The sequence below is a fragment of the Helianthus annuus genome, chromosome 8 (assembly GCF_002127325.2).
Source record: "Helianthus annuus cultivar XRQ/B chromosome 8, HanXRQr2.0-SUNRISE, whole genome shotgun sequence".
NCBI classification, from domain to species: Eukaryota; Viridiplantae; Streptophyta; class Magnoliopsida; order Asterales; family Asteraceae; genus Helianthus; species Helianthus annuus.
Window position 1 is genome coordinate 44,244,211 of NC_035440.2, and position 25,468 is coordinate 44,269,678.

The following is a 25,468-nucleotide window of genomic DNA, read 5'->3' on the forward strand; positions in this document are numbered from 1 at the left end:
ATCCTTAAGAGGTATCACTAAATCACGAAGCATTGTGTCGTTTTATTAAAATGATGTTATGATTCACTATTTAAAAAATGAAGTTTTGAGTCTATTTCTATTTCAGACACTTAGAGCATGTTTGGCTAAACTTTTTAAAACAACTTATTGACTTATTGGCTTTTTTTAAAAAGCCAGTAAGTCAAAAAAAATGTTTGGATAAAGGAAAAGGACTTTTCAAAATAACTTTTTGGCTAATGTAGAAAAGTCATTTTAGAAAGCTAGAATATCCTGACTTTTTAAAACTATTTGGCTTATTGGCTTTTTCCACCACATAAGCTAATCCAAACACTTTTTTAAAAACTACTTTTCAAAAAGTCATAAGTCAATAAGTCCTTTAAACAAAAAAAATTTTTGAGTTAAATAAGATTAGCCAAACATGCCCTTAACAAGAAAAGTACTATGGTTATAATTTTCTAAATTATCCGTTTGAGGTCTCGAATAACCCATTGAAACCCTTCAACCCGAAAGTCGTTACGTGATGATTATGATAAAGAATAGTTAGGTGCATATAACCTATAAAGAATGGTAATCGTTTTGGTCTTTTAATTCTTGAACCTCTTGAAATATGAAGACGGCACGAATTTGTACATCTAGATTGGTACCTACTACCATGGTTGTAAAATAAGGTTTCCAAGGCCGAGTATTCCCCGAGTAGTCGCTACAAGGTAGGCTGCCGAGGCGACTTTCTTCAGCTCCGCCTAATTACTCGGAATCAATGAAACGCGGTCAACCTCGGCCAAAATCGAATCTAGTAGGTCAACTCGGGTCGAGTTTAACTTAAAAAATAATAAAAGATAATTTCTATGCCTATCATATTAAAGAATAAATATCATTTTCAGGTATTTTGTTATAAATATAAGTAAATTTATGTTATTTGGCAAATATTTAATTTCCGAAAACTAATTTCTCCATAATTTAACATGTCCGAGTACTCCCCGAGTACTCTCCGCCTAGGCCGAGTACTCTCAACTCCCCGGTCGACCGACTAGGGAGCGCCTAGCGACTTTTGCAACCATGCCTACTACTATATAGACTGTATATCATAAAAGGGTCGTAATATTGGCATACCATGGTTCCTTAAATCGACACCCTCAATACAAGTCGTATAGCTTTTTCAATTTCCAATAAAGGCTAATGTTTTGTCCAGTGGACTGTACCTATACAGGTCGTATTGAACTAGGTTTTTTTACAATTTTTTTTACATTTATCTATAGTTTTAAGAAAGTTTTCTAAAAAATATATATTTTTTAAAATATAAACATTTTTAAAATTTATTTTTATACCATATACAATACTTGACAATGGATCACATACCTATCCTAACAAAATAGACTTTTATGAGGAGTCGGTGTAGAGCAACTCTCCACCCGAAGAACTCCACTTATATTTTATCTTTACAACACATATTGTATATTATTGTTTTTTCTATGTGTGACTAAAAAGATAGTGTAGTATAGGTTTGGTACATATATCGTATAGTGTAGTGTAGTGTAGTATAGTGTAGTGTAGTGTAGTATAATATAGTATAGTATACTATAGTATAGGTGAAGTATAGGTCCCGTATGAGCATATAGGGGTAGTAAAGGTCTCGTATATGCTTATAGTTGTAGTATAGGTATAGGTATAGTATAGAATAGATGTAGACTTAGGGCTGTAAACAAACCGAACGAACACGAACAAGGCCTTGTCCGTGTTCGTTCGTCAAAGATATGATGTGTTCACGAACTGTTCATGAATACTGACCGAACGAGATTTTCTGTTCGTGTTCGTTCGTTAAGGAAAGGAACTTGTTCACGAACGGTTCACGAACACACACAAACACATAAAGTCGGAGAAGACGGTGAGGGCTAGATGTGGAGGTGAGAGTGAGCGACGCTAAACTTTAATTGTTGAACAAAGGTTGATTGTATTTTTCAGTATGAATAATAAGAAGTGAAACGGTGCATAAACAAGGTGGAGATACAACTTCTTATTTTATTTGTTTGGGTAATGAGTTAAATAAAAATCAAAGAATACAAAATGCTTAGATAAAATAAATAAATACTAAAAAAACTTTAATGAACCACATAAACAAACAAACATGAACACATGTTCACGAACACATTACTAAACGTTCACGAACGCAACTGAACGAACGAGACATCTGTTCGTATTCATTCATTTAACTAACTAACTGAACAAAATTTCTTGTTCATGTTCGTACATTAACTAAACGAACGAACATAAACGAATTTCCCGCCGAACGGTTCACGAACTGTTCGTTGAACGTTTGGTTCGTTTACAGCCATGTAGTATATTTACAGTATAGGTGTAGTATACGTTATGTATAGAACTCGTATAGACCTATATAAGTAGTATAGATCTCATATATGCTTATAGTTATGGTATGGTATGGTATGGTACATTTATTATATAATTTTAAGAATTAAGAAATTTTAATTTTACCCCTATACACATCGTATAGGTCAAAACTGCGTCGTATAGTAAGATTATACGACTCGTATGGACCTATTCGATACGTATAAATGGTCTCGTATTATGTTGATACGCCCTTTTTCTTTCAAGAAACAACACCCCTATACGTATTGTATAGGTCAATACAAGTCGTATTAAGGTATTATACGACCTAATTTTGACCTATACGATGCGTACCTGGGTAAAATAAAAATTTCATAATTTTAGGTTTTGCGGTTTCGATACGTATAGATGTAGTATGATAAACTATAGTATAAGTGTAGTATATAAAACGAATATAACATAAATACTATGTACATACCTATACTATAGGATACATTTTTAAAAATATTTTTGTTTAAAAAAATAAAGAATTCTTGATTGAACTTTGTTAAAACTATACATTATTATATAAAAAACTATTTAATACGACCTACATAGACCTATATGACCGGTATAGGTCCAGCCAGTGGCGGACCCAGGAATTTTTCCATGCGGTGCGGAATATTTTTAAAAATTTTAGGCCCCAAGGTATATAAATAAAAAATTGGTTCGTATAGAGTCAGTTCGGGTCGAGTCGGGTCATGTAAAAAAATAACTAAATTTATATAATCATCAAAAACACGTCAAACATTTTTACAAACATAATTAAAACGTCGTCCTACGGGTTTTCATTTTTTGAAATCTATCCAAAACATCATCTAAACCTACTTTCTTAAGCAACTCTTTCTCTATATAACATATTCAACCTTCACTTAAATTATCATCGCCAATCCTATTACGCAAGTATCCATATCAGCGAATTGGGAAGACGTATCAACTTTACTCTTGAGAAATCGCGCCATAACGTCCCTGCTCATTGTTCCTATCGGCTATCACAAACAAATTGATCTATAAGTTCATGGCTCCATAACATATTATATAATGTATAAACAATTCAAGCCCTAAATATAATAATGTAAATCACCCCAAAAATCATCTAAACAACATATACACCATAAAAAAAAGCCAAACGTTCTTCACTAAAAAAAAGCCAAACATACTGTGGTATGCGGCTATAAAAAAAAGGCAAAATATCATCACTAACAAAATATAACCCACCATAACATAATGAAAACAAAACGAAGCACAGTCTACAATGGTTTGTATGCGGCTATAATAGGTTGCTGGAGGTGGATAATATCAACAAAAAATCATCAAAAATAACAAAGAAACTTAACCGTGTTTGATCGGCGGTGGTATGGTGGCTGATTACGGTGGTATGCGGCTGCTGACTGTTCACTGTTGTCGCTGTTGATGTTCTGATCACTGGCGTGCAAGGACGATAAAGACATCAGGATAGAATATTTAAGGGTTTTGGGCTTGTTTATTTTATTTTAGTGTGAAATATTGTTTATTTGTTGGGTTTGTTTATTGGGCTAAGACTTAGTAGTGGGCTAGTTAAATGTATGGGTTATTGGATTTTATCACCCGCAACTATCGGCCTTTGGCCGTTGCCACCCGCAACTAACACTTTGACACCCGGCACCCCCAACTTGACTTTTTGTTTGCACTGGCACCAGTCAGTTAAATCTTCACTAACTAGGTTAGTCATTTGTCTGATGTGGCACCATTTTGCTGATTGTACATTCCGACGTGGCTGATGAGGTGTAATGTCTCATTTATATACCCACTTTACATCATAATCACAGTCATCACCTTCAGTCCTTCACTCATCATCCCGATCATCATCAATGGAGCCCTAATCTGCCGATCATCAGTCCTTCACACATCATCGTAAGGTAAGAGTTCTTGAAATTACTCATTTTTTTAAGATGTCTTCAACAATAGATGTTATGCTATGGATTGGCGGTCACATTGAGGTAGAATTTGGTCAAGCACAGTATGTAGGAGGTGATTCAAAGCTTGTTAGAGTAGATGTAGACCACATTTCTTACTTCGAACTTGTAGATTATGCAATGGAATCCGGTGTTTATAGTTCTAGAAAATTTCATATGTATGGGTTGGATGCTGATGATGGGGGACTTCATCACTTTGAGAGTGATAAAGATGTGTTGCATTTGGCCGGTAAGGTTATGACATGGAGTGAACCATTTATGGAAGTCCTGATCCAACCAGGTCCAATACTGGCAGATGAAGCCCACTCCTGTTCCAGGCCCACTAACCCATCTCCCCGGCCCAATGAGCAAAAAGCCCAATCCACAAAGCCTGCTAGGTCAAATGATAGGGTTTCAGTGGATATAGACAATGAATATGGTCATGATAGTGATGACAGTGAGTATAAACAATCAGTTGGATCAGGAGAGTCAGATGATGATACTGATATTGATGACCTAGTTCCAAGCAGTGATCATGATGAGGTTCTGGAAGAGGTAAATGGTTCTGTGTCAGATAGAGAGGACTTGGAATGGAGACAGTCACAAGATGCAGTTAGAAAGGCTACTCATGTTGATTGTCAAGCCAAAAAAAAGTTGTTTGACGAATGCTTACAGGAGAAAGAAACAGAGGGAAAGTTGCATGAAACTAATGATGCATTGGGTGCCCATATAGAGGGGTACAGTAGCTATGAGGAATCAGATGGTGACATTCTTACACCCGGTGAAAGTGAGGACGATGATATCAGGGGTAAGAAGTATAAGGAAGCTGCTCCATCTATAACTGAACACACTAACTGGAAGAAATTCATTTGGAAGGTAGGAACAAGGTTTGCATCAAGGGATGCCTTCAAAGAGGCAGTGAGAAGGTATTCAGTGACTAATGGTAGGAATTTGTACCTTGCTAAGAGTGAGACGGGCAACTGTGGTCGTATAGTTGTCAAGTGTATAGAAGGGTGTCCATTTTTCTTATTGTGCTCACTGCATAAGGGTAAGGAGTGTTATATGGTTAAAAGAGTGAAGAATAAGCATTCTTGCCAAAGGAACATGATAAAGAACAGACAATTAACAGCAGGGTTTATAGCTAATGAGTTCCTACCATTGTTTAGATCCAAGCCCAATTGGTCAGCTAAGGAGATTGTATTGGCTGTAAAACAGAAGTATAAGGTCATAATTACTAAGTGGTTGGCTTACAAGGCTAAATCTTGTGCTCATAAGAAGTTGCATGGATCAATGAGGGATCATTATAGTAAAATTGGTGCATACATGGATATTTTGAAGAAAACAAATCCAACATCAACGTTTGTTCTTGTAACTGCACCACCAGGTTTTATCAATCTAGATCCTACAGCCACATGTGAAACATTCTTTAGATTATTTGTATGTTTTGATGGTGTCAAAAAAGGATTTTTAGCCGGATGCAGGAAGGTGTTATGTTTAGATGGTTGTTTTTTGAAGACATTCTAGGGGGAATGTTATTAACCGCTGTTGGAAGGGATGCTAATGATCAAATGTATCCTTTGGCATGGGCAGTGGTTGAAGGGGAGAACAATGATAGTTGGGAATGGTTCATGGAAGAGCTCAGGAAGTGTTTGGGAATAAATGATGGTGGAGAAGCATGGACATTCATATCAGATCAGCAGAAGTTACCACTTTTCCATTTTGCTTACTATATATACCTTTGTTATATTCTGCATAGTATTAACACTTATGATATTCATATGCAGGGTCTATTGAATGTTGTTGCACTAATATGGCCAAGGGCAGAGCATAGAAACTGTGCAAGGCACATCTATGCTAACTGGCACAAGACATTCAAGGATGAAGAGTTGAAGGAACTGTATTGGAAAGCTACAAGGGCTTATTGTGAACCTGAGTACATTCAAGCACTTGATGAGATGAGATCAATCAACCCTGATGCAGTAGAAGCATTATTGAAACAGGATAAAACTTGTTTCAACATATGCTACTTGAAAACTCACACTAAATGTGATGTAATAGTGAACAACATGGCAGAAACATTCAATGGTTACATCATCAATGCAAGGTCAAAGCATATTATTCACATGTTGGAGGATATCAGAATTCAGATCATGAGTAGGTTAGTGACAAAAAAAACAGAAATGGCTGCCAAAGATGTTGTCATCTGCCCTAATATACAGGAAAAACTAGAGTTTTCCAAGGGTGCAGCTTATAGGTGTGAAGTGTACCCCTCATCTTATCAAGTTTTCCAAGTAAGAGACTTTGATGATGTATCTGTTGACTTGGATAAGAGAACCTGCACATGTAGAAAGTGGGAACTTAGGGGATATCCATGTAAGCATGTGTGTGCTGTGGCTGGGTTTTTACATAAGAATGCAGAAGATTATGTGGACCAGTGTTACCACAAAGATACATACATGAAGATTTATGACTTCACAATCCCTCCATTGCCAAGTGAAAAGTATTGGCCAAAGGTTGATTATCCAATGGATCCACCTCCAATAAAAGTTGCTCCTGGTAGGCCTAAGAAGAACAGAAAGAGAGACCCTCATGAGGATCCTAAAAAGCCAGGAAAACTAACTAAGCATGGGGTTATAATGACATGTGGTATTTGTGGGGCAAGAGGTCATAACAAGAGAAAATGTGCTGAAAAAGGGAAGATGAATACAGGTGGGCATTTAGGGTTTTATTTCATTTGTTGTAGATCTCTAATTATGCTAACTAATGTGATTTTATTTCACAGCTGAACCTGGATCAAAGAGACAAAAGGGGAACATGAGGAAGAGAAAGTCAACACAGCAACACAGCAGTCAACTCAACAGTCAACTCAACAGCAGTCAACTCAGCAGCAGGCAAGTCAGCTGACAAATCAAATGAACAGCCAACCCAACAGTCAAGGAAGGGGCAAACTGTCAGCTAAAAGAGGAAGACCAAGAGGGAAGGGGAACAGAGAAGGATGTGCTTAGTTGGTGAATGTTTGACTTATATTTGGACAATTTAGTGTTTTGTAATGCCTCTTTTGGACAAGAATCATGTAGGCTTTATGTTAAGTAATGGATCTATGTAATGTAATGACTTAATGTGGTATGTAATGTGTTGGTTAGTTAATATTAAATCTTGCAGGGGTAATATGGTCATTTTACAGGTGTTGTATATATATGCAGTGGGTTATATGAGCTTTAAAGCATGCAGGGGTAATTTGGTCATTTTACAGGTTGTGGTATATATATGCAGTGGGTTATATGAGCTTTAAAGCTTGTAGGGTAATTTGGTCATTTTACAGGTTGTGGTATATATATTCAGTGGGTTATATGAGCTTTAAAGCTTGCAGGGGTAATATGGTCATTTTACAGGTGTTGTATATATATGCAGTGGGTTATATGAGCTTTAAAGCTTGCAGGGGTAATTTGGTCATTTTACAGGTTGTGGAATATATATGCAGTGGGTTATATGAGCTTTAAAGCTTGCAGGGGTAATTTGGTCATTTTACAGGTTGTAGTATACATATATCAGGTCTGTGTATATAACAGGTGTTTATGAAATGGGTCAAAACAGCTGTGGTCATTTGATCACTTGTTTGGCTGCAATTTCATATGGGTCAAAACAGTTTAATTTGATCACTTGTTTGGCTGCACTTTCATATGGATCAAAACAGTTTCATTTGACAGTTGTTTGGCTGCACTTTCATATGGGTCAAAACAGTTTCATTTGATCAGTTGTTTGGCTGCACTTTCATATGGGTCAAAATAGTTTCATTTGATCAGTTGTTTAGCTGCACTTTCATATGGATCAGTTGTTTGGCTGCACTTTCATTTGGTCAAAACACACAACAGTTTGCTGCACTAATATGTGTTTGGTGATTACCAAATGACTATGTTTGGCTGCACTTTCATATGGGTCAAAACAGTTATTTGGCTGCACTTTCATTTGGTCAAAACACACAACAGTTTGCTGCACTAATATTTGGCTGCACTAATATGTGTTTGGTCATTACCAAATGACTATGTTTGCCTGCACTTTCATATGGGTCAAAACTGTTGTTTGGTCACTTATGTTTGGCTGCACTTTCATATGGGTCAAAACAGACTAAAGAACTGTCATAACATATGGGTCAAAACAGACTAGACAACTGTCATTAATAACTTCAATATGCTACAACCTAATTTAATCACTTGTTCAAAATATACATCCATAATGCAATGACAAATCACATAGTAAACAGAAATGGTTGCTTCCACATGGACTTTTTCCCAACAATTTGTCTTTTCAGCATCGTGTTCTCTTCGAGTAGCAACTTGTACTGCAATTCCAAGTTCTCATTTTTCAATTCTTGATAACTGACTGGACTTGAAGTACAGTTTGAATGTGCTTCGAAAAATTTGTCGAAATCTTGTTTCCACATAAAGAACTTGCAATCGGATAACTACAAAACAATATACCAAACTCAGTTTCAACAAGAATTTAAGTTCAATCCATAAGTAAACAACTTACAGGCCATTGAGGGCAACCATAAAATTGATGACCATGTCGTATACTTTTAGGACCAGCGATGCGAAGAACAGCAACAACTTCATGATGACAATACAAGTTTCCATCCAAATCAACCTTGAACAATTTAGGGGTTCGGTTCACACTCCACGATGAATTGGAAGATGAACTCATCTCAATTAGGGTTTCTGTGGTATGAATCGATGAAATTGTGGGATGAATCGATGAATTGGGGGGAATCGGAGCATCAGCAGTGATTATGTGGGATGAATGGAGATTAGGGTTCGTTTGGGGATGTCTGTGTTATAAACAAGAAGGAGACATTACACCTCATCAGCCACGTCGGAATGTACAATCAGCAAAATGGTGCCACATCAGACAAATGACTAACCTAGTTAGTGAAGATTTAACTGACTGGTGCCAGTGCAAACAAAAAGTCAAGTTGGGGGTGCCGGGTGTCAAAGTGTTAGTTGTGGGTGGCAACGGCCAAAGGCCGATAGTTGCGGGTGATAAAATCCAATAACCCTAAATGTATTAGGTATTTGCGTTTAGTTATTTAGGTATTAAAAGTTATATAATTTAGATAATATTTTTTATAAAATAACAGTTTACTAAAGAATATTTTTAAAATATAAATTGATAACACTTTTTACCTAAGGGGTGCGGACGAAAATTCCAAGGGTGCGGACCGAAAATTTCATGGGGTGCGGACGAAAAATACCAAGGGATGCGGACGGGATTTTCGACGGAACTTAGCAATAAATTTTTTTTTCCCGGGGGTGCGCCTGCCCACCTTAGACTGGGTTTAGGTCCGCCAATGGGTCCAACCAGCCGTTAGATAAGTACTTACATTTACAGATCTGACTCTTGAATCTATACGTATTGAAAAAAGAAAGTATATAGATACATGTGAGGTTGTGCCAATTGAAAAAATAAAGCATATTGTACTAGGTACGAAAAGTAGTCAACTTTTGGCATAAACCGGCCTATTGTTGTGGTGCCCAATGTCTTGGTGATGTCCTTTCATGTTTCAACGTCATCTAATCGGTGTGCAATGCATCAAGACGAATATAACTGATTTGTGATTCAATACAAGCATTTCGAGTAATTAAGTTTTATCTAAGTTAATAATTGGACATGCAATATTGTATAATTTAGGGTTAAATACTTAAATTGAGTAGTATTAAAGATCAACTTTTATTTGATATATTTCGATAACTATAACTCAAGTATCTAATTTGTTTAAATACAAAATATTTCACTACAAATTAGTGGGATTTTCACACTTCAAAATATCAGAAAAGATACCAAACGCAATTATCCATAGATTTTCACCCTCCAAAATATATATCATTAAAGATACCAAACGCAATAATCCATAGGTAAAAGTGTGAAAATTTAGTCGTGGATAATCAATAAAGATACCAAACACAATAATCCAGTCGCGAAGGATAGTTGGTGCCCGGGGGTGCGTCCGTCCCCTCCAATATTTCGGTTAAAAGTGTATAAGTTCTGATGTTTTTGTCCGAAATTTTAAAATTATATAAGATCGCCCCCGATTATTTTTCCTAAATTGTATATTCTAAATATTTATACACTTTGTATATAAATGATGGGTAGTTTGGTAAATATATTTTAACTCTTATTTGTTTAATCCTAGATTACTCACCACACAATAAACTAAATCACAACTGAATTCAAAAATCTTAAAGGTCGCCGGGCTGAGTCGTAATTCTTCGTCCAGGTTCCATTTATCTCGTATCATTATATGTGTGTATATATATTGGTCTTTTGTTTGCTATACAATATTTAGTCTTTCAATGTGCAAGAACGGTTCCTTTGAATGAATGAATTTTTTTAGTTTTATTTGGAACTATTATTATTTGACCCGACCTCAATCGAATAGCCGACCCGAACCGACCCGAAACATAACGACTGGAAATTTTTTTTTGGGTCCCATCACTTTACGCCCCCTCAAAACTTTTGGTTAAGCTCCGCCACTACAATAATCCATAAATAAAAGTGTGAAAATTTAGTTGTGCATAATGATTTCGCTGACGAATCACCAATGACATCCTAAACCATGTAATGGACACCGATAAATCACTCAAGGCGACCCTCTACTCCTCCGAAGAATTATCACACCGGATTCAACGTCGAATAACAGACATAATTTTTATTGCACGTTACTATTACAAAATAATTTTTGGTCAATAATCAGTTATGGATCGACTTTTCGTCGATAAAAGTCTATCTTATAATTAATATTCCAGTAGTGTACAAATGAAAAATGTAACTACATGTTTTTCTTTCTTTATCTATCAATTCCATGTCTCTTTTTTGCTTTCTCTGGTTAGATATGTGTGAATTTGACGGAATGAAAAATGACTAATGAAGATTTTTCTAAAGGGAAGAAAAATATCTTACCACTATCTATTTTCCTCTAGAATACGTGTAAACACAAATATCTTTAGTTTTCCTAGCATTATACACTAATAATTTGAATCATTTGTACTTCATTTTTGAAGGGCATGATGATTTTATTGTAAGTTATTAATTTATCTTTAATATAAATTTGTAACATTTGTTGGCTTTATAGGTTATATTTTATGCTTCCTTGGTGTGTTGTGCCTTAGAGTGTTGTATGCTAATGATATAAGTCCTACGACAACTCATAGCATATATTATACCACATGTTAAAATACATGATACATCCTCTTCATGCAACTTTTCTTGGTTGTGTGACACATTTTCTCCACGTGTCCCTGATTTCTTCTTCTGTTACCAAGTTGATTGATGTTTTTTTAAAGTTTTATATTGTCATAGGTTTTACATGGTTAATGTTTGATGTCATTTAACCTTCAACACGACAACGCGGGGGCTTCCATCTAGCATTTTTTTACGTTTTGTCTTAATTTGTAAGTTGCCGGCCGCAACTCAGCGGGGTTCCATCTAGTTAAAATTATTGATTATTCAAATTATCTCATGCATTTTGTGTTTTAATATTTCCAGTAACTAATTTTTATCTTAGATTTATGTTTTTTTTTTTTTTTTTTTTGCAAATTAATGCAAGTTTATTGATATATGGTAGAATATATGTAGTGTGTCAAATGAAAGGCCAAATGTTATCTGATATGAGGTTTTGACAAGTATAAATAACCAATGTTTTAAAAACCGGTAAATACCGGCCGGTTATACCGGTATTACCATTTTCAGATGTAAATCCGGTACGAAACACCCCGGTAATTAAGTGAAACGGTATAAGGTTTGTACCGGCGGTAAAATTCGGTATACCGGTACCGGCCCAAGGTTATTTTAGTTTGTGTTGTTACTTATTTTATTATATATATTACTTATCTTACGTAATTTTTATATATTATGATTATTCGTAACTAAAAGTTCTTATTTAATATTGTATGAAACGAAAATAGTTGATGTATTCAACCCTCAAATGGCTTAAACATATCGTACACTTTCATTTAAAAGAGCTTGTTGGAAAACTGAATGATTTTCGATTATCTTTTGGATTATTTTTTTATTATGGATAATCATGCATTTTTTGGATTAACTTTTGAGTTGATATTGTAATTTATGAAATTATAGAGTTAGCTACTCAACCCGGTTGAACCGCGCAGTACAACCTGGTTCAACCAGTTGAACCATTTTTTAACCTAATCCAGTTTGATTTAAAAACCGGTTTTTAAAACATTGTAAATAACTCTTATGATTATAAATAACATTCAAATATTAAAAAAAAAGAATATTAAATCATAACTTAAATATGGAACCATATATTGATTATCGATATCATTTCCATGTCTCTTCTATGCTTTTCCCAGAGAGAAATGTGTGAATTCAAATAACTTCATGTTCACATTAAAGATGAAGATTTTTTAAAGTGATGATGAAAAAGATCATGTACATGAAGAGCTATCATAACCAGGAGCTAGCCCTAAGGTGGTGTTTGTTTTTTTAAAAAAAATATGCGCAACCTCTTCTATATACGCCGCGTACACTGCGCGCAGACATTGTTATCCGCAGATTGTTTATTTTTTCTGAAGACGTTTCATTAAAAAAATTTGTGCGCGTTCTTCTTGGTGCAGACTTGGCTCAAACACTTCTAAAATCTCTAAGGTCGGTAGAGAGTTAAGCACCACCACCCACTACCACCGTCCACCACAACCACCATCCATCACCATCACCACCACCACCGTCCAACACCCACCACCGTCAATCACCACCACTACCACCACCACCATCCACCATCGTCCATCACCACCACCATCGTCCATCACCACCACCATCGTCCACCATCGTCTACCACAACAGCCATCCACCACCACCACTACCACCCACCACTATCGTCCGTACACCATCACCAGCTTATTTTAGAAGTCTACATACGTTAAAAAACAAATAGTCTTCTTCTTGCAGACTGCAGAGATTTAGTCCACATCTTCTTCTATAGATGCATGTAGATGTGGTCCGCAGACTACAGACATTTTACCTCTTAAAAAACACCTTAGTAGGCATATGCTTTTTAGAAGAGTGGTTATATGTTTAAATCCTGGACAAAGATGAATAATGTTGAATTATTGGTGTAATTGAATAGGGACATATGCCATGGGTGAAATTTAATTATTGTTTTTATTCTTACTACAAATGAGACATGTAAACATATATACCTTTAGTTTTTATTGAGTACGTGTAAACATATATTCCTTTAGTTTTTTTTTTTTTAGCTTCAGCCACCACTATCATGAAAACCCTGACTCTTGTTTCATCACCATCTTCTTCGTGCATTTGCTTTCACCTTGCTTTATGCTTACGCGTTTTTTTATTTATGAAAGCAAAACTCAAAAGACAAAACCTTTTTTTTCTACGGTAAAGATATTGGGTAAATTTATATCTCAAAGGATGTATCATCTGGTTGATCAATACCTCATTGCTTGTAATTAACAGTCGTGTTTGTGGATTTTTCTTAGGGATCCAAGATACCTGTTTAGGATCTTAGATGGTAAAATTACCCGGATAATTAGAATTCTCGTCACCTAAAACCCAAGCTCAAAACATCCCAAAACTTACTTGAAATGTCAAAAAACCTTAAGTATAACTCTTTGAATTCTAACTATATAATAATCTGAACATCCATCACAACTAAGCTAGTAAACCAATATTAGATAAAAATCTTAATAGAACCATAATTAAGACTGAGATGAAGTCTCAAGGAGGATGAACTAAATACCATGTATTATGTTATACTTTAATGTTTTAGTATTTACCAAACATTATATAATTTTAGTATTTCACTTTATGGTGTTAAGGTTAGTATTAGGTGAGCAAGTAGTGACAGTGGTATGCGCATATGCACCGCAAGTGGGACTAGGAGACCAAGTGAAAAGAGAGTTCTGGGATTGTCTAGATGTAGTGGTAAGGGCCATACCTAGGGAGGAAAAATTTTTTGTAGGAGGAGATTTTAATGGACACATTGGTAAGGAAAGTGATGGATTTGAGTTGGTGCATGGGGGTTTTGGTTTTGGTGATAGGAATGACCCTGGTAGAGACCTTCTAGACTTTGCGACAGCTCATGGCCTAGGTATTATAAACTCGTTCTTTAGGAAGAGAGAATCTCATTTGATCACTTTTAGTAGCGGAGGACGTAACACGCAAATCGACTATCTTTTGATGAGGCAGGAAGATCGACGGATGTGGATGGACTGCAAGGTTATACCAAGGGAGACTGCAGCGACTCAACATCATTTGCTAGTAGCAGATATAGCCCTAAAAGTAAGGCTAACTGAGGGGGAGAGGAAAACCAGACCTAGGATCCGTTGGGGAAACTTGAAGGGAGAAAAAAGTATGATGTTTAGAGATAAAGTTAACTCGATGACATTGATGCAACTAGGCGACGACGCAAACCGGATGTGGGAGGCTATGGCGACTACGATCACTACAGTGGCGAATGAGACGCTAGGGGTCACAACAGGAAAGACTGGTGGTCATAAGGAGTCCTGGTGGTGGAATGAAGACGTGCATACCAAAATAAAGGATAAGCAACAGAGTTTTAGAGAGCTTTTGAGGTGCACAGATGAGGAGGAACGGATGAGGGTAAGGGAGATATACAAGAAGGCAAAAAGGGAAGCGAAAAAGGCGGTGACCGATGCAAAAAACACAGCCTATAAACAAATGTACGAACGTTTGGAAAGGAAGGAGGGGGAGCATGATATGTTCAAGATTTCTAAAGCTAGGGAGCGAAGAAGACAAGATCTAGGAGTAGTAAAGTTTATCAAAGGTGAGGATGGACGTGTTTTAGTCAAGGCACATGACATTAAGTTGAGATGGCAAACCTACTTCCATAATCTTTTCAACAATGGTAGGGCATACCAACAAGATAGCAGCAATCCCAGGATTCAAAGGCGACAACAGAATAATTGCTACTGCAGGAGGATCACACATGACGAGGTGAGGAGGGCACTTATGAAGATGGGAAGAGGAAAGGCAGTGGGTTTGGACAACATACCAATTGAGGTGTGGAAGTGTTTGGGGGAAGAAGGAGTCCGATGGTTAACACTTTTGTTCAATTGTATTTTCAAGACTCGAAAAATGCCAAATCAGTGGAGGAGTAGCGTCGTGGTGCCTTTATACAAGAATAAAGGAGACGCTCAGTGTTGTGGGAACTACAGAGGAATCAAACTGCTAAGTCACACTATGAAGCTCTGGGAGAGGGTAATTGAAACTAGAATTAGAAGAGAAACTCAGGTTTCAGTAAACCAATTTGGATTCATGAAAGGGAGGTCAACTTCAGAAGCGATACATATTCTAAGGAGGTTGATGGAAAAATATAGAGCGAAGAAGCAAGATTTACATATGGTGTTTATCGACCTGGAAAAGGCATATGACACTGTCCCACGCCAATTGATTTGGGATAGTTTGGAGGGTCGAGGGCTACCGGGGAAATTTATAGACTTAATTAAGGATACATACGATAGAACGGAAACTAGTGTCCGCACGCCTGTAGGAGATACAAACTTCTTTCCTGTGGAGGTAGGACTCCACCAAGGGTCTGCGTTGAGCCCTTTTCTTTTTGCAGTTGTCTTGGATGAGTTGTCCAAGTTGATTCAAAAGACAGTTCCGTGGTGCATGCTTTTTGCAGACGATATTGTGTTGATTGCAGAGAATAAACAGTGCCTGAACGCGAGGGTAGAGGAGTGGCGAGTAGCCTTAGAGGGCAAGGGTCTAAGGATTAGTCGATCTAAGACTGAGTATCTACACTGTGATTTCAGTGGTGTAGCCGATGACGATGACACCCAAATCACCATTGAGGATCAACTGGTCCCGCGGGTAACTAGATTTAAGTATCTGGGGTCGTTTGTACAAAGGGATGGTGACATAGATAGTGATGTAACCCATCGCATACAGGCTGGCTGGTGTAGATGGAGGGCAGCCAGTGGGGTATTGTGTGATAGGAGGTTCCCAACTAAATTAAAGGGGAAATTTTACAGGGTAGCAGTCAGACCCGCTATGCTATATGGAACAGACTGTTGGGCTATCAAGAAGACACAAGCGCGCAAGATGGAGGTAGCAGAGATGAGGATGCTAAGGTGGATGTGTGGACACACGAGGTTAGATCGGATAAGAAATGAGGTTTTTAGGGAAAGATTAGGAGTGACTAGTATATCGGAGAAGATTAAGGAGGGGAGATTGAGATGGTTTGGGCATGTGAAGCGGAGGGAAACGACGGCACCAGTTAGAGTAGTGGAAACTCTTACTGTTGAGGGGAGGAGAGGAAGAGGCAGACCCAAACTGACATGGGATGAGCAGATTAGGCATGATTTAGTAGAGTTGCATCTTTCTGAGGACATGGTCCAAGATAGGACTTCGTGGAGGCGTAGGATTAGGGTCAAGGACTTCTAGGAGATATTGCAGTAAGGTCTTAGGTGTATTTTAAGGAGGAAGGTTTTTCTTACTCTTTAAGGGACTTTCCCTGTGATTGCCTTCTTGTGTTTATGCCCAAATGATGTTGTATGCATGCTATTATACATGATTTACATTATATTGTGTCACTCGGATCAATCTCTTGGTATGGGGGACTTCTTATTTCTATATTCTATATTCTTTGACTTGATGTGTTGGTTTGTTGTTTGTTGTCGAGCCGAGGGTCTCTCTGGAAGCAGCCTCTCTATCCCTATGGATAGAGGCAAGGTCTGTCTACATCCCACCCTCCCCAGACCCTATAAGTAGCTTTGCTATTTGTGGGATTTTACTGGGTATGGTTGTTGTTGTTGTTGTATCTGGTTTCATAAGGCTAACCAGTGTGGGATAAAACCACTATTGGCTTTGTCACGTCACATTAGTGTCACGTAGGTTTTAGAGCAACAATGGCGCCCCCTTAACGTCAATGATGCGAGATAAAGCCCCATACCCCCCCCCCCTTAACTAGTTGGAAACGGTGTTAGGGGCGTCATCATGACTATGTGGCATGCACGCTACCCCACACTGATCAGCCTAAGGATAAAATACTGTAAACAAGTTTGGTATTGGTTTCGCATAACTAGGTCCGGATCACCTAATACAATCCCATAAAACGTAAAATAATAATTATATAATTTTTTTCTCTTCCGTCCATAATATACATATACTCATTCTCTCAACTTTATTTTTACATGCGTGTTTCTTTAAATAAATTGTCTTAAACCACCACCCTCGGTGGACTAAATTAGTTAAGGCATCTCTCATCAATAATGCAAATACTATTCTTTAGAGACTAAGGTGCTGTTTGTTTTTTCAGAGTAAAATGTCTACAGTCTGCGAACCACATCTTCAGACATCTGAAGCAGAAGAGGTGGACCAAACCTCTAAAGTCTGCAAGGGAAAGACTATTTATTTTTTAACCTTTGCAAAATGCTAAATAAACTGAAATTCTAATAAAAACACCAAAACTTAGAAAAATAACATCAAAACTTCTATAAACTAACACCAAACTTTCACTTTCAGATTCATACATCTAAAACCTAATTCATCACCCAAATCCAAACATCATTTCAACATGAGTAAACTGTCATTTTGGTCCCTGTGGTTTGGTCAATTTTGCCACTTTAGTCCAAAACTCAAACTTTTTGCATCTGGGTCCCTGTGCTTTCAGTTTTATTGCCATTTTGGTCCAAAAATGAAATCAAGTCATATTTGTCTTATAAAATCCTGTTATTTTGTCATTTTCCGCAGGGGCAAAATGATCATTTCTTTTTTATAAATAAATACCATATTTTATTAGACAAATATGACCTGATTTGCCCCTGAGGAAAATGACAAAATTACAGGATTTTATTAGACAAGGATGACCTGATTTCATTTTTGGACCAAAATGGCAATAAAACTGAAACCACAGGGACCCAAATGCAAAAGGTTTGAGTTTTGGACTAAAGTGGCAAAAGTAACCAAACCTCAGGGACCAAAATGGCAGTTTACTCTTTCAACATTCTCCCAAACTACAACATCAGATCCACTAACTTAGAACTCAGATCACTTCACTAGCAAATAGCAATCAAATTTTCAACATCTGATCTTACAAAAGCACAGAAATACCTTAGGTTTAAGATCGGAATCATACTGGAACTTCCAATCGTGAAAGTAACGGAACGACGGAGAGGACGATTGACCTAGGGAGAGGCAGTCGGAGGCGGGGTGGAGTCAACGACGGTGGCGGGCGGCGAGGAGTCCATTCCGGGGAACATGAGAGAGTTGTGGCGGCTGGGAGAGGTGAGTAGGCCAACAGAGGGTGGCGCCGGAGGGTAGGGTGGAGGAGAGGGTGACGGCAGCGCTGTGGGGTGGAGGAGAGGGTGGTGTCGCCGCTGTGGGGTGGAGGAGATAGGTGGAAGCCGTTTTGGGAGGAGGAGAGGGGTGAGAGGTGAACGATGAGAAGGGAAGGAGAATTATTAGGGTTTGGAAGTGGTATGAAGAGGTTAGAAGATGGAAGTCCAGGTCTGCTAGAAGAAGAGGACAGACAGATGTTTTTAAGTGAAATCACTTCTAAAAAACAAACACTCTGGGAAATAAAAGGTCTGCACGTGTCTACGCCGCGCAGACAAAAGAGACCAGGAAGAGCTTTTAAGAAAAAATAAACAACCCTAAAAGTTTATTGTAGTGGTCTAGTTACATGATAGGCATCACAATAGTGACTTGATTGATCCAACTAACAATAATAGTCCTCTTAGTTGTAGAGGAATTTTTAAGAGAGAAACCAACATGGACGGTATTACATGCTTTTGATGGAAGACTTGTTCAAAAGAAATTTAAAAAAAAAAAAAGCACATTATATTGACCATGGTTGTAAAAATCGTGGCTAGCCCCTGATTAGTTGTTGATTAATCACTAATGAAAGGTTGATCAGTGCATTGTAAGCACACATTATTAGATACTAATTATGATAAAAATGCATTGATAATGTTAAAAAAATATACTACTTCATTGAGTTTTCATATTATGTGGGACATGAGTATGATAAAAATGTAATGTTATAAAATATACTAATTCAATGAGTTTTTATATTATGTGGGACATGAGGAAAAATGCACTAAAATGATATTATATAAAAAACAAATCTTAGAAAATAATTAATTTGATGGTACATGTGGTTTTGCAATGCAGCAAAGAAAAGGTGAATTACATTTTTTTTTTTAAATAGGCGGATTTATTGATAGAAAAACAACAACAGAAGCAGCCTTAGCAAGATGCTAAGGCATTAGTACAGGTACAACATAAATCAAACCAAAAATACACCTACAGAACTTAGTAAATTATTTAAAACAACTGAATCTGCACCATTCTGTCCACTCCAGCTCCGATTTTCCAGCTCTAGCTTTGACCCATAAGAACGATATTGCTTTAATGTCACCAACCGCCCTTGAAACGTGTGTTGTCCTCCCGTTAAAAATCAAATTATTTCTGATCCGCCATAGACTCCAACATGTTGCCGCAATAATAAGGTAGACCGCCTTCTTTTTATCTTGTGACGAACTATGAGACTCAATATATTCCATTAATCCCACGACGCTCAAAAGATATCTCGGAAGGGGTATTTTGACCCATAACGAGATCGCCGTCTAGACTAAATGAGCATATTGACATGAAACCAATAAATGATCAATCGATTCAGTAGCCGAACAACATAATGCACATAAGACCGAAGGAATATGAATGTTTCTTAATGCCAAGGCATCTCTAGTCGGTACTCGATCCAGCACCGCTCTCCATAGGAAGCAATTTATTTTCTTCGGTATCCAGCTAAGCCATTTGAGAACCTATGTCTCCGGGATCAGATCCATTCCATCCAATTCTGACCGCAAGTCACTAACTTTGAATACTTCTTGTTTATCCTCTTGTTTCCAAAGCCACATGTCTGATTTCTTTTCTATTTTTACACCTTCTAGCAATTTTACACACTCGGCCCATGTTTCAGCCATGTCTGTATGCGTAGCTGGAGACTCGCCGCCCCAACTCCATACGATTTCCCCGTTTGTAAGGCTGTATCTTTGCTGAACCAAGCAGAATTTATCTGTTTGTACAGCAAAAAGATCGGGAAATCGGTCCTTTAGCGAGTAGTCGCCTACCCACTTATCTAACCAAAAGAAGATCTTATCCCCACAACCCATTTTCACTTCCAGCCTGTTTTGTACATCTGAAAGCTTGAGACTCGACCCCTTTCCTAGCTGCACAATATTTTTCCACACACCACTTATCGAGTTTTTTATTGGAATGGTCGTAAAAGAGCGTCCCCCACTATGTATTGCCATTACAACTTTCGCCCAGAGATGTGATCTTTCATTTCTAAACTTCACAATCCATTTTACCATCATAGCTTTGTTCATCGAAGCCAAACTGCCAATCCCTAACCCCCTTGTTTTTAAGGAGCCACCACTTTGAACCAAGGTACCCAAGCCATCTTATTTTTATCTATACAACCTCCCCATAGGAATTTACGCCTTACTTTTTCAAAATATTTAATGATATGTAAAGGTGCACTAAATAAGGAGAAATAGTAAGTTGGAAGGTTACCTAAAACCGCTTTCACAAGCGTCGTGCGTCCGCCAAATGATAATGTCCGCGCCTTCCACATTGAAAGTTTGCTTTCAAATCTTTCAATAAATGGTTTCCAGTTTTTCACCAAACCCATGTTGGAGCCAACCGGAAGACCTAAATATATAAACGGTAACGAACCTCTTTCACACCCGAGAATCGAAGACATATGCGAGATCTCCTCATTTCCCACACCCACACCAAACACTTTACTTTTTGAGAAATTTACTTTTAGACCCGATGATAAGTGAAAGCACCTCAGAAGCCTAGCAAGGTTGTGAAAGTTATCTTCTGACCACTCTCCCACAAATAATGCATCGTCTGCATATAAAAGATGTGAAACTCTTGGTCCCTCTCCCGGTGTTATGACGCCTTTAAAAATTCTCAGCTGAACCGCACTTTCCGTGGCAATATGCAAGGCCTCCATCGCCAATATAAACAAAAGTGGAGATAACGGGTCACCCTGTCTGACCCCCTTTGAATTTCAAACTACAATGTTGGTGACCCATTTACTAAAACCGACGTTCTAGCCGTTTTTAATAATCCCATCATCCATTTCCTCCAAAGAGCCGGAAATCCCATTTGGGATAAGACCGAATCCAAAAAACTCCAACTTATCGAGTCGAATGCTTTCTCGAAGTCCACTTTAAATAGCATCAATTTCTTTTTACTGCATTTTGCCCACGAGATGAGTTCGTTTATGATCAGAGGGCCTTCCAGAATACTTCTTCCTTCAATGTATGCCGTTTGTACGTCACTAACCAAAAAATCCATGACCTTTTTGAGTCTACTCGATAGAATTTTCGTCACCACTTTTGAGATACAACCGATCAGATTGATTGGTCTAAAATTGTTAATTGTTTGAGGATTATTTGATTTGGGGATGAGTGAAATGAAACTTGAATTACACCCATGATTCAGCTTGCCATGAACATAGAAATATTCAAGTGTCGACTCAAAATCCTTTTCGAACAAACCCCAGAAATTCTTTATGAATTTGAAAGTAAAACCATCCGGGCCCGGTGTTTTATCTTCCCCACAGCACCATACCGCTTCCTTAATTTCCTCCTTTGAGAATCTTTGAAAAGGTGAATTACATGAGGATATTTTGAAAAAAAGATAGCTTTGGACTTCATAAATGTGCTGGTCATGGATTTCAAGAAAAGTTCTTTAAAATTAAATATCATTGGGCCGAGTCACGCATGTCAAATTGTTAAGTAAATTTAAGGTTGAATGGAAAGGCCCATTCAGAAGCTAAGAGGCGGTGGTAACTTGGGTATAAAAAATCTTTGTCTAATAATTAACTTTAACTTTTATATGTGTTTAAATCTTTAACTTTAACTTTTATATGTGTTTAACCTTTGTCTAATAATAGTTGCTTTACGTTAAAAAAATTCTTTTACAATATGTATTTTGATGATATTATTTATATTTGTATGCTGCTAAATACGTAATTATCTTTTGAGATTTTCATCATGGAATTTATATACTTTTAGATATTTTAAATAGTTTTTATGATAATGATGATGGGGTTTTATTTGAGAAGTAAATTTAACTGAGAAAAAAAAGGACAAAGGGTACAATTGCAAAATATTAAATAATTTTTCTTTCATCTTATTTATTACTATCTTTAACAAATTAATTAGTCATAAATATTATCATCCTCTAAACTTTTTTTTTGTCTACATACATAAAAAATTATCATACACATCTCCATATTTATCCTACACATATCTAAATTTATGGTACACAACTCATAATTTATCCTACACACTAGTAATTTGTCCTGCACTCTACTTTTTTTTTGAAAAAATATATATTAGGAAAATGTTCAAATTTAATGCAATTAGCTATTAAAGATAAATACTAAAAATTAATTATTTATGTAAGTTTACAAATATACCTTTACATTAAAATTAAATGCAAATATTAGATAAAATAAAGAGTAAATTACAAGTTTTGTCTTTTATGTTTGTACCAAATTGCAGGCGGTGTCCTTTGTCTTTAAATTTGACGAGTTTTGTCCTTAACGTTTCAAAATCCTACACGTTATATCCTTTAGCTCCAACTCAGTCAGATTTTTTTGTTAAATATGATCATGTGACTTGCACATGAGGGCATATTTGTCATTTCACCTTTCCATGGGCTATTTTGTAAAAAAAAAATTTATTAAGGGCCATTTTGGATAAAACTTAAAAATAAAACAATATATAAACACACCTCTCTTCTCTCTCTAATCTGAAACCCTCTCTATCTCTTCTCTCTCTATCAACAAATATAGGTGGCTGAAAAAACATCAATGAAAGAAAACGATGTCACTTTCTCCCAGGGGCGGACCCAAGCCCACTTTAAGGTGGGCGGGCGCACCCCCGGGGAAAAAAAATTAGTGTTAAATTCCGTCGAAAATCCCGTCCGCACCCCTTGGAATTTTTCGTCCGCACCCCTTGGATTTTTCGACCGCTCCCTTGAACGCACCCCTTAGGTAAAAAGTGTTATCAATTTATATTTTAATTTTTTTTTGGTAAACTCTTATTTAAAAAAAATACTACCTAAATTATATAACTTTTAATACCTACTAACTAAACCCAAATACCCATACATTTACCCACTTATAATTCCTAACTAGCTGACACTAAGTCTTAGCCCATTAACCAAACCCAACAATATTTCAAACTATAATAAAATAATTAAAGCCCAAAACCTTTAGAAATTCTCTCCCGCTATCTCCCTCTCTTGCGTCCCTGCACTGCCAACGAACAACATCACCCAGCGACAACAGTCCAGCAGCCGGCGACCACCATAATCAGCCACCATACCACCGTCATTTGACACCAAATCTAACCGGAATTCGAACACGGGTAAGTTTCTTTGTTATTTTGATGATTTTGGTTGATATTATAGGAGAAAAAAAGGTAATAAAGTTGTTAAATAGGTTTGAAATTTTGTGTGTTTTGACGTTGTTTATAGTTTTTTAGATGATTTTTAGGGTGATTATGTTGTTTATATATTTTTAGGGTGATTACAACTAACGTTATGATTTCTAGGCTTGAATAGTTGAAAATTAAAATTGAAACATTATGTTATGGAGCGATAAACTTATGTTATATAGAGAAAGAATTGTTTAAAAATTTAGTTTTAAATGATGTTTTGGATAGATTTCAAAAAATGAAAACCCGTAGGGCGTCGACGTTTTAATTATGTTTGTAACAAAGTTTACATGTTTTTGATTATTATATAAATTTAGTTTGATGTTCGTTTGTTTTACATGACCAGACCCGACCCGATACGAACCGATTTTTTTACTCATATACCTAGGGACCTAAAATTTTTAAAATGTTCCGCACCCCCATGGAAAAATTCCTAGGTCCGCCACTGCTTTCTCCATCCTCCATTTCAACGTTGTCAGCACAAGAAGCTCCATCTTTTGAATGGTTTTTGCTTCAAATACATACTTTTATTCACAAACCTACAGAACATCCATATTCTCAACCTCAAAACCAATTTAGTTTGACAGTGCTAAAAAGTCAACATTTTTTATGAAATCAAGAAGCTGAACCTTTAAATCAAGAATGTGAGGAACTTTAGTCTCTTCCATTTTAGATACAAGTGATAAGCAGGTTTCAGCTAGCAATTGCATCATCCAATCTTTGTCTTTCTGTTTATTAAATAGCAAATTACAATTGAAATAAATACTTACAGGGAATTCAACTTACAAGCAAAAAAAATGTGAAATAACATTATGTAGATGAACATACCTTTAAAATCCAATCAGCTGCTTGTTGTCTAGCAACCATATCCAACTTCCCACTTCTCAACTTCTTCAAATAATCAAACCCCACAAACTTTTCACATTCTTTCTCAATCAACAAACACAAACAGTAATCACTTTACACAGGAAGATCAAGATTAAGTCAAGAACAAAACACTCTGTTTCAAGATTCTTAATAAAACATCGATCTTTTACTACTAATTAACTTATTCGCACAACCCCATAACCCTACATCAAACTCCCCTGCTTTTCCGATCTGTCCAATCCACCGTCACCTGAAAACACAAAATCAAAAGTATTATCCCCAAACGACGGTAGTAGGTGTGTTTGTCCGGCGGTGGTTGACGAAACCCTAGGTGCGGAGGTAGGTGTGTTTGTACGCTGGCGACGACAGGAGGAGGTAGGTGCGTTTGTCCAGCGGCGGCTGACGAAACCCTAGGTGCGGTCGTGCGGAGGTAGGTGTGTTTGTCCGGCGGCAGCGACAGGAGGAGGGTGACCGGTGGCAGCGTGGTGGTGTGCAAGAAAGTGTAGTCTGGAGAGAGAGACAGAGAGTTTAAATTTTTTTTAATTATATATTTTTTCATTATATTACATAATAGTCCCTAGACAATAAGCATTTACACAATAGTCCACATAATAGTGAAAAGACAAATATGCCCTTATGTGCAAGTCACATGACCATATTTAACAAAAAAATCTGACTGAGTTAGGGCTAAAGGACATAACGTGAAGGATTTTGAAACATTAAGGACAAAACTCGTCAAATTTAAAGACAAAGAACACCGCC

General features: G+C 36.9%; 1 protein-coding gene and 1 long non-coding RNA gene across 2 annotated transcripts; both read right to left on the minus strand.

Annotated features, from left to right (window-relative positions):
* Nucleotides 1-20,137: 20,137 nt before the first annotated feature.
* On the minus strand, nucleotides 20,138-20,689 carry LOC110869954. The gene has a single exon (XM_022119155.1). The coding sequence runs from the start codon at nucleotides 20,687-20,689 to the stop codon at nucleotides 20,138-20,140; it is 552 nt and encodes a 183-aa protein (XP_021974847.1).
* Nucleotides 20,690-24,161: 3,472 nt separating this feature from the next.
* On the minus strand, nucleotides 24,162-25,217 carry LOC110871082. Its single transcript, XR_002553466.2, has 3 exons — nucleotides 24,668-25,217; nucleotides 24,469-24,567; nucleotides 24,162-24,378 (listed from the first exon to the last, which is right to left on the minus strand). It is a non-coding gene; the product is annotated as an uncharacterized LOC110871082 (long non-coding RNA).
* Nucleotides 25,218-25,468: the final 251 nt, after the last annotated feature.

Coding starts and splice junctions, on each gene's coding strand:
- LOC110869954 (XM_022119155.1), bottom strand. CDS start 20,689: ATGGTAAAATGGATTGTGAAGTTTAGAAATGAAAGATCACATCTCTGG.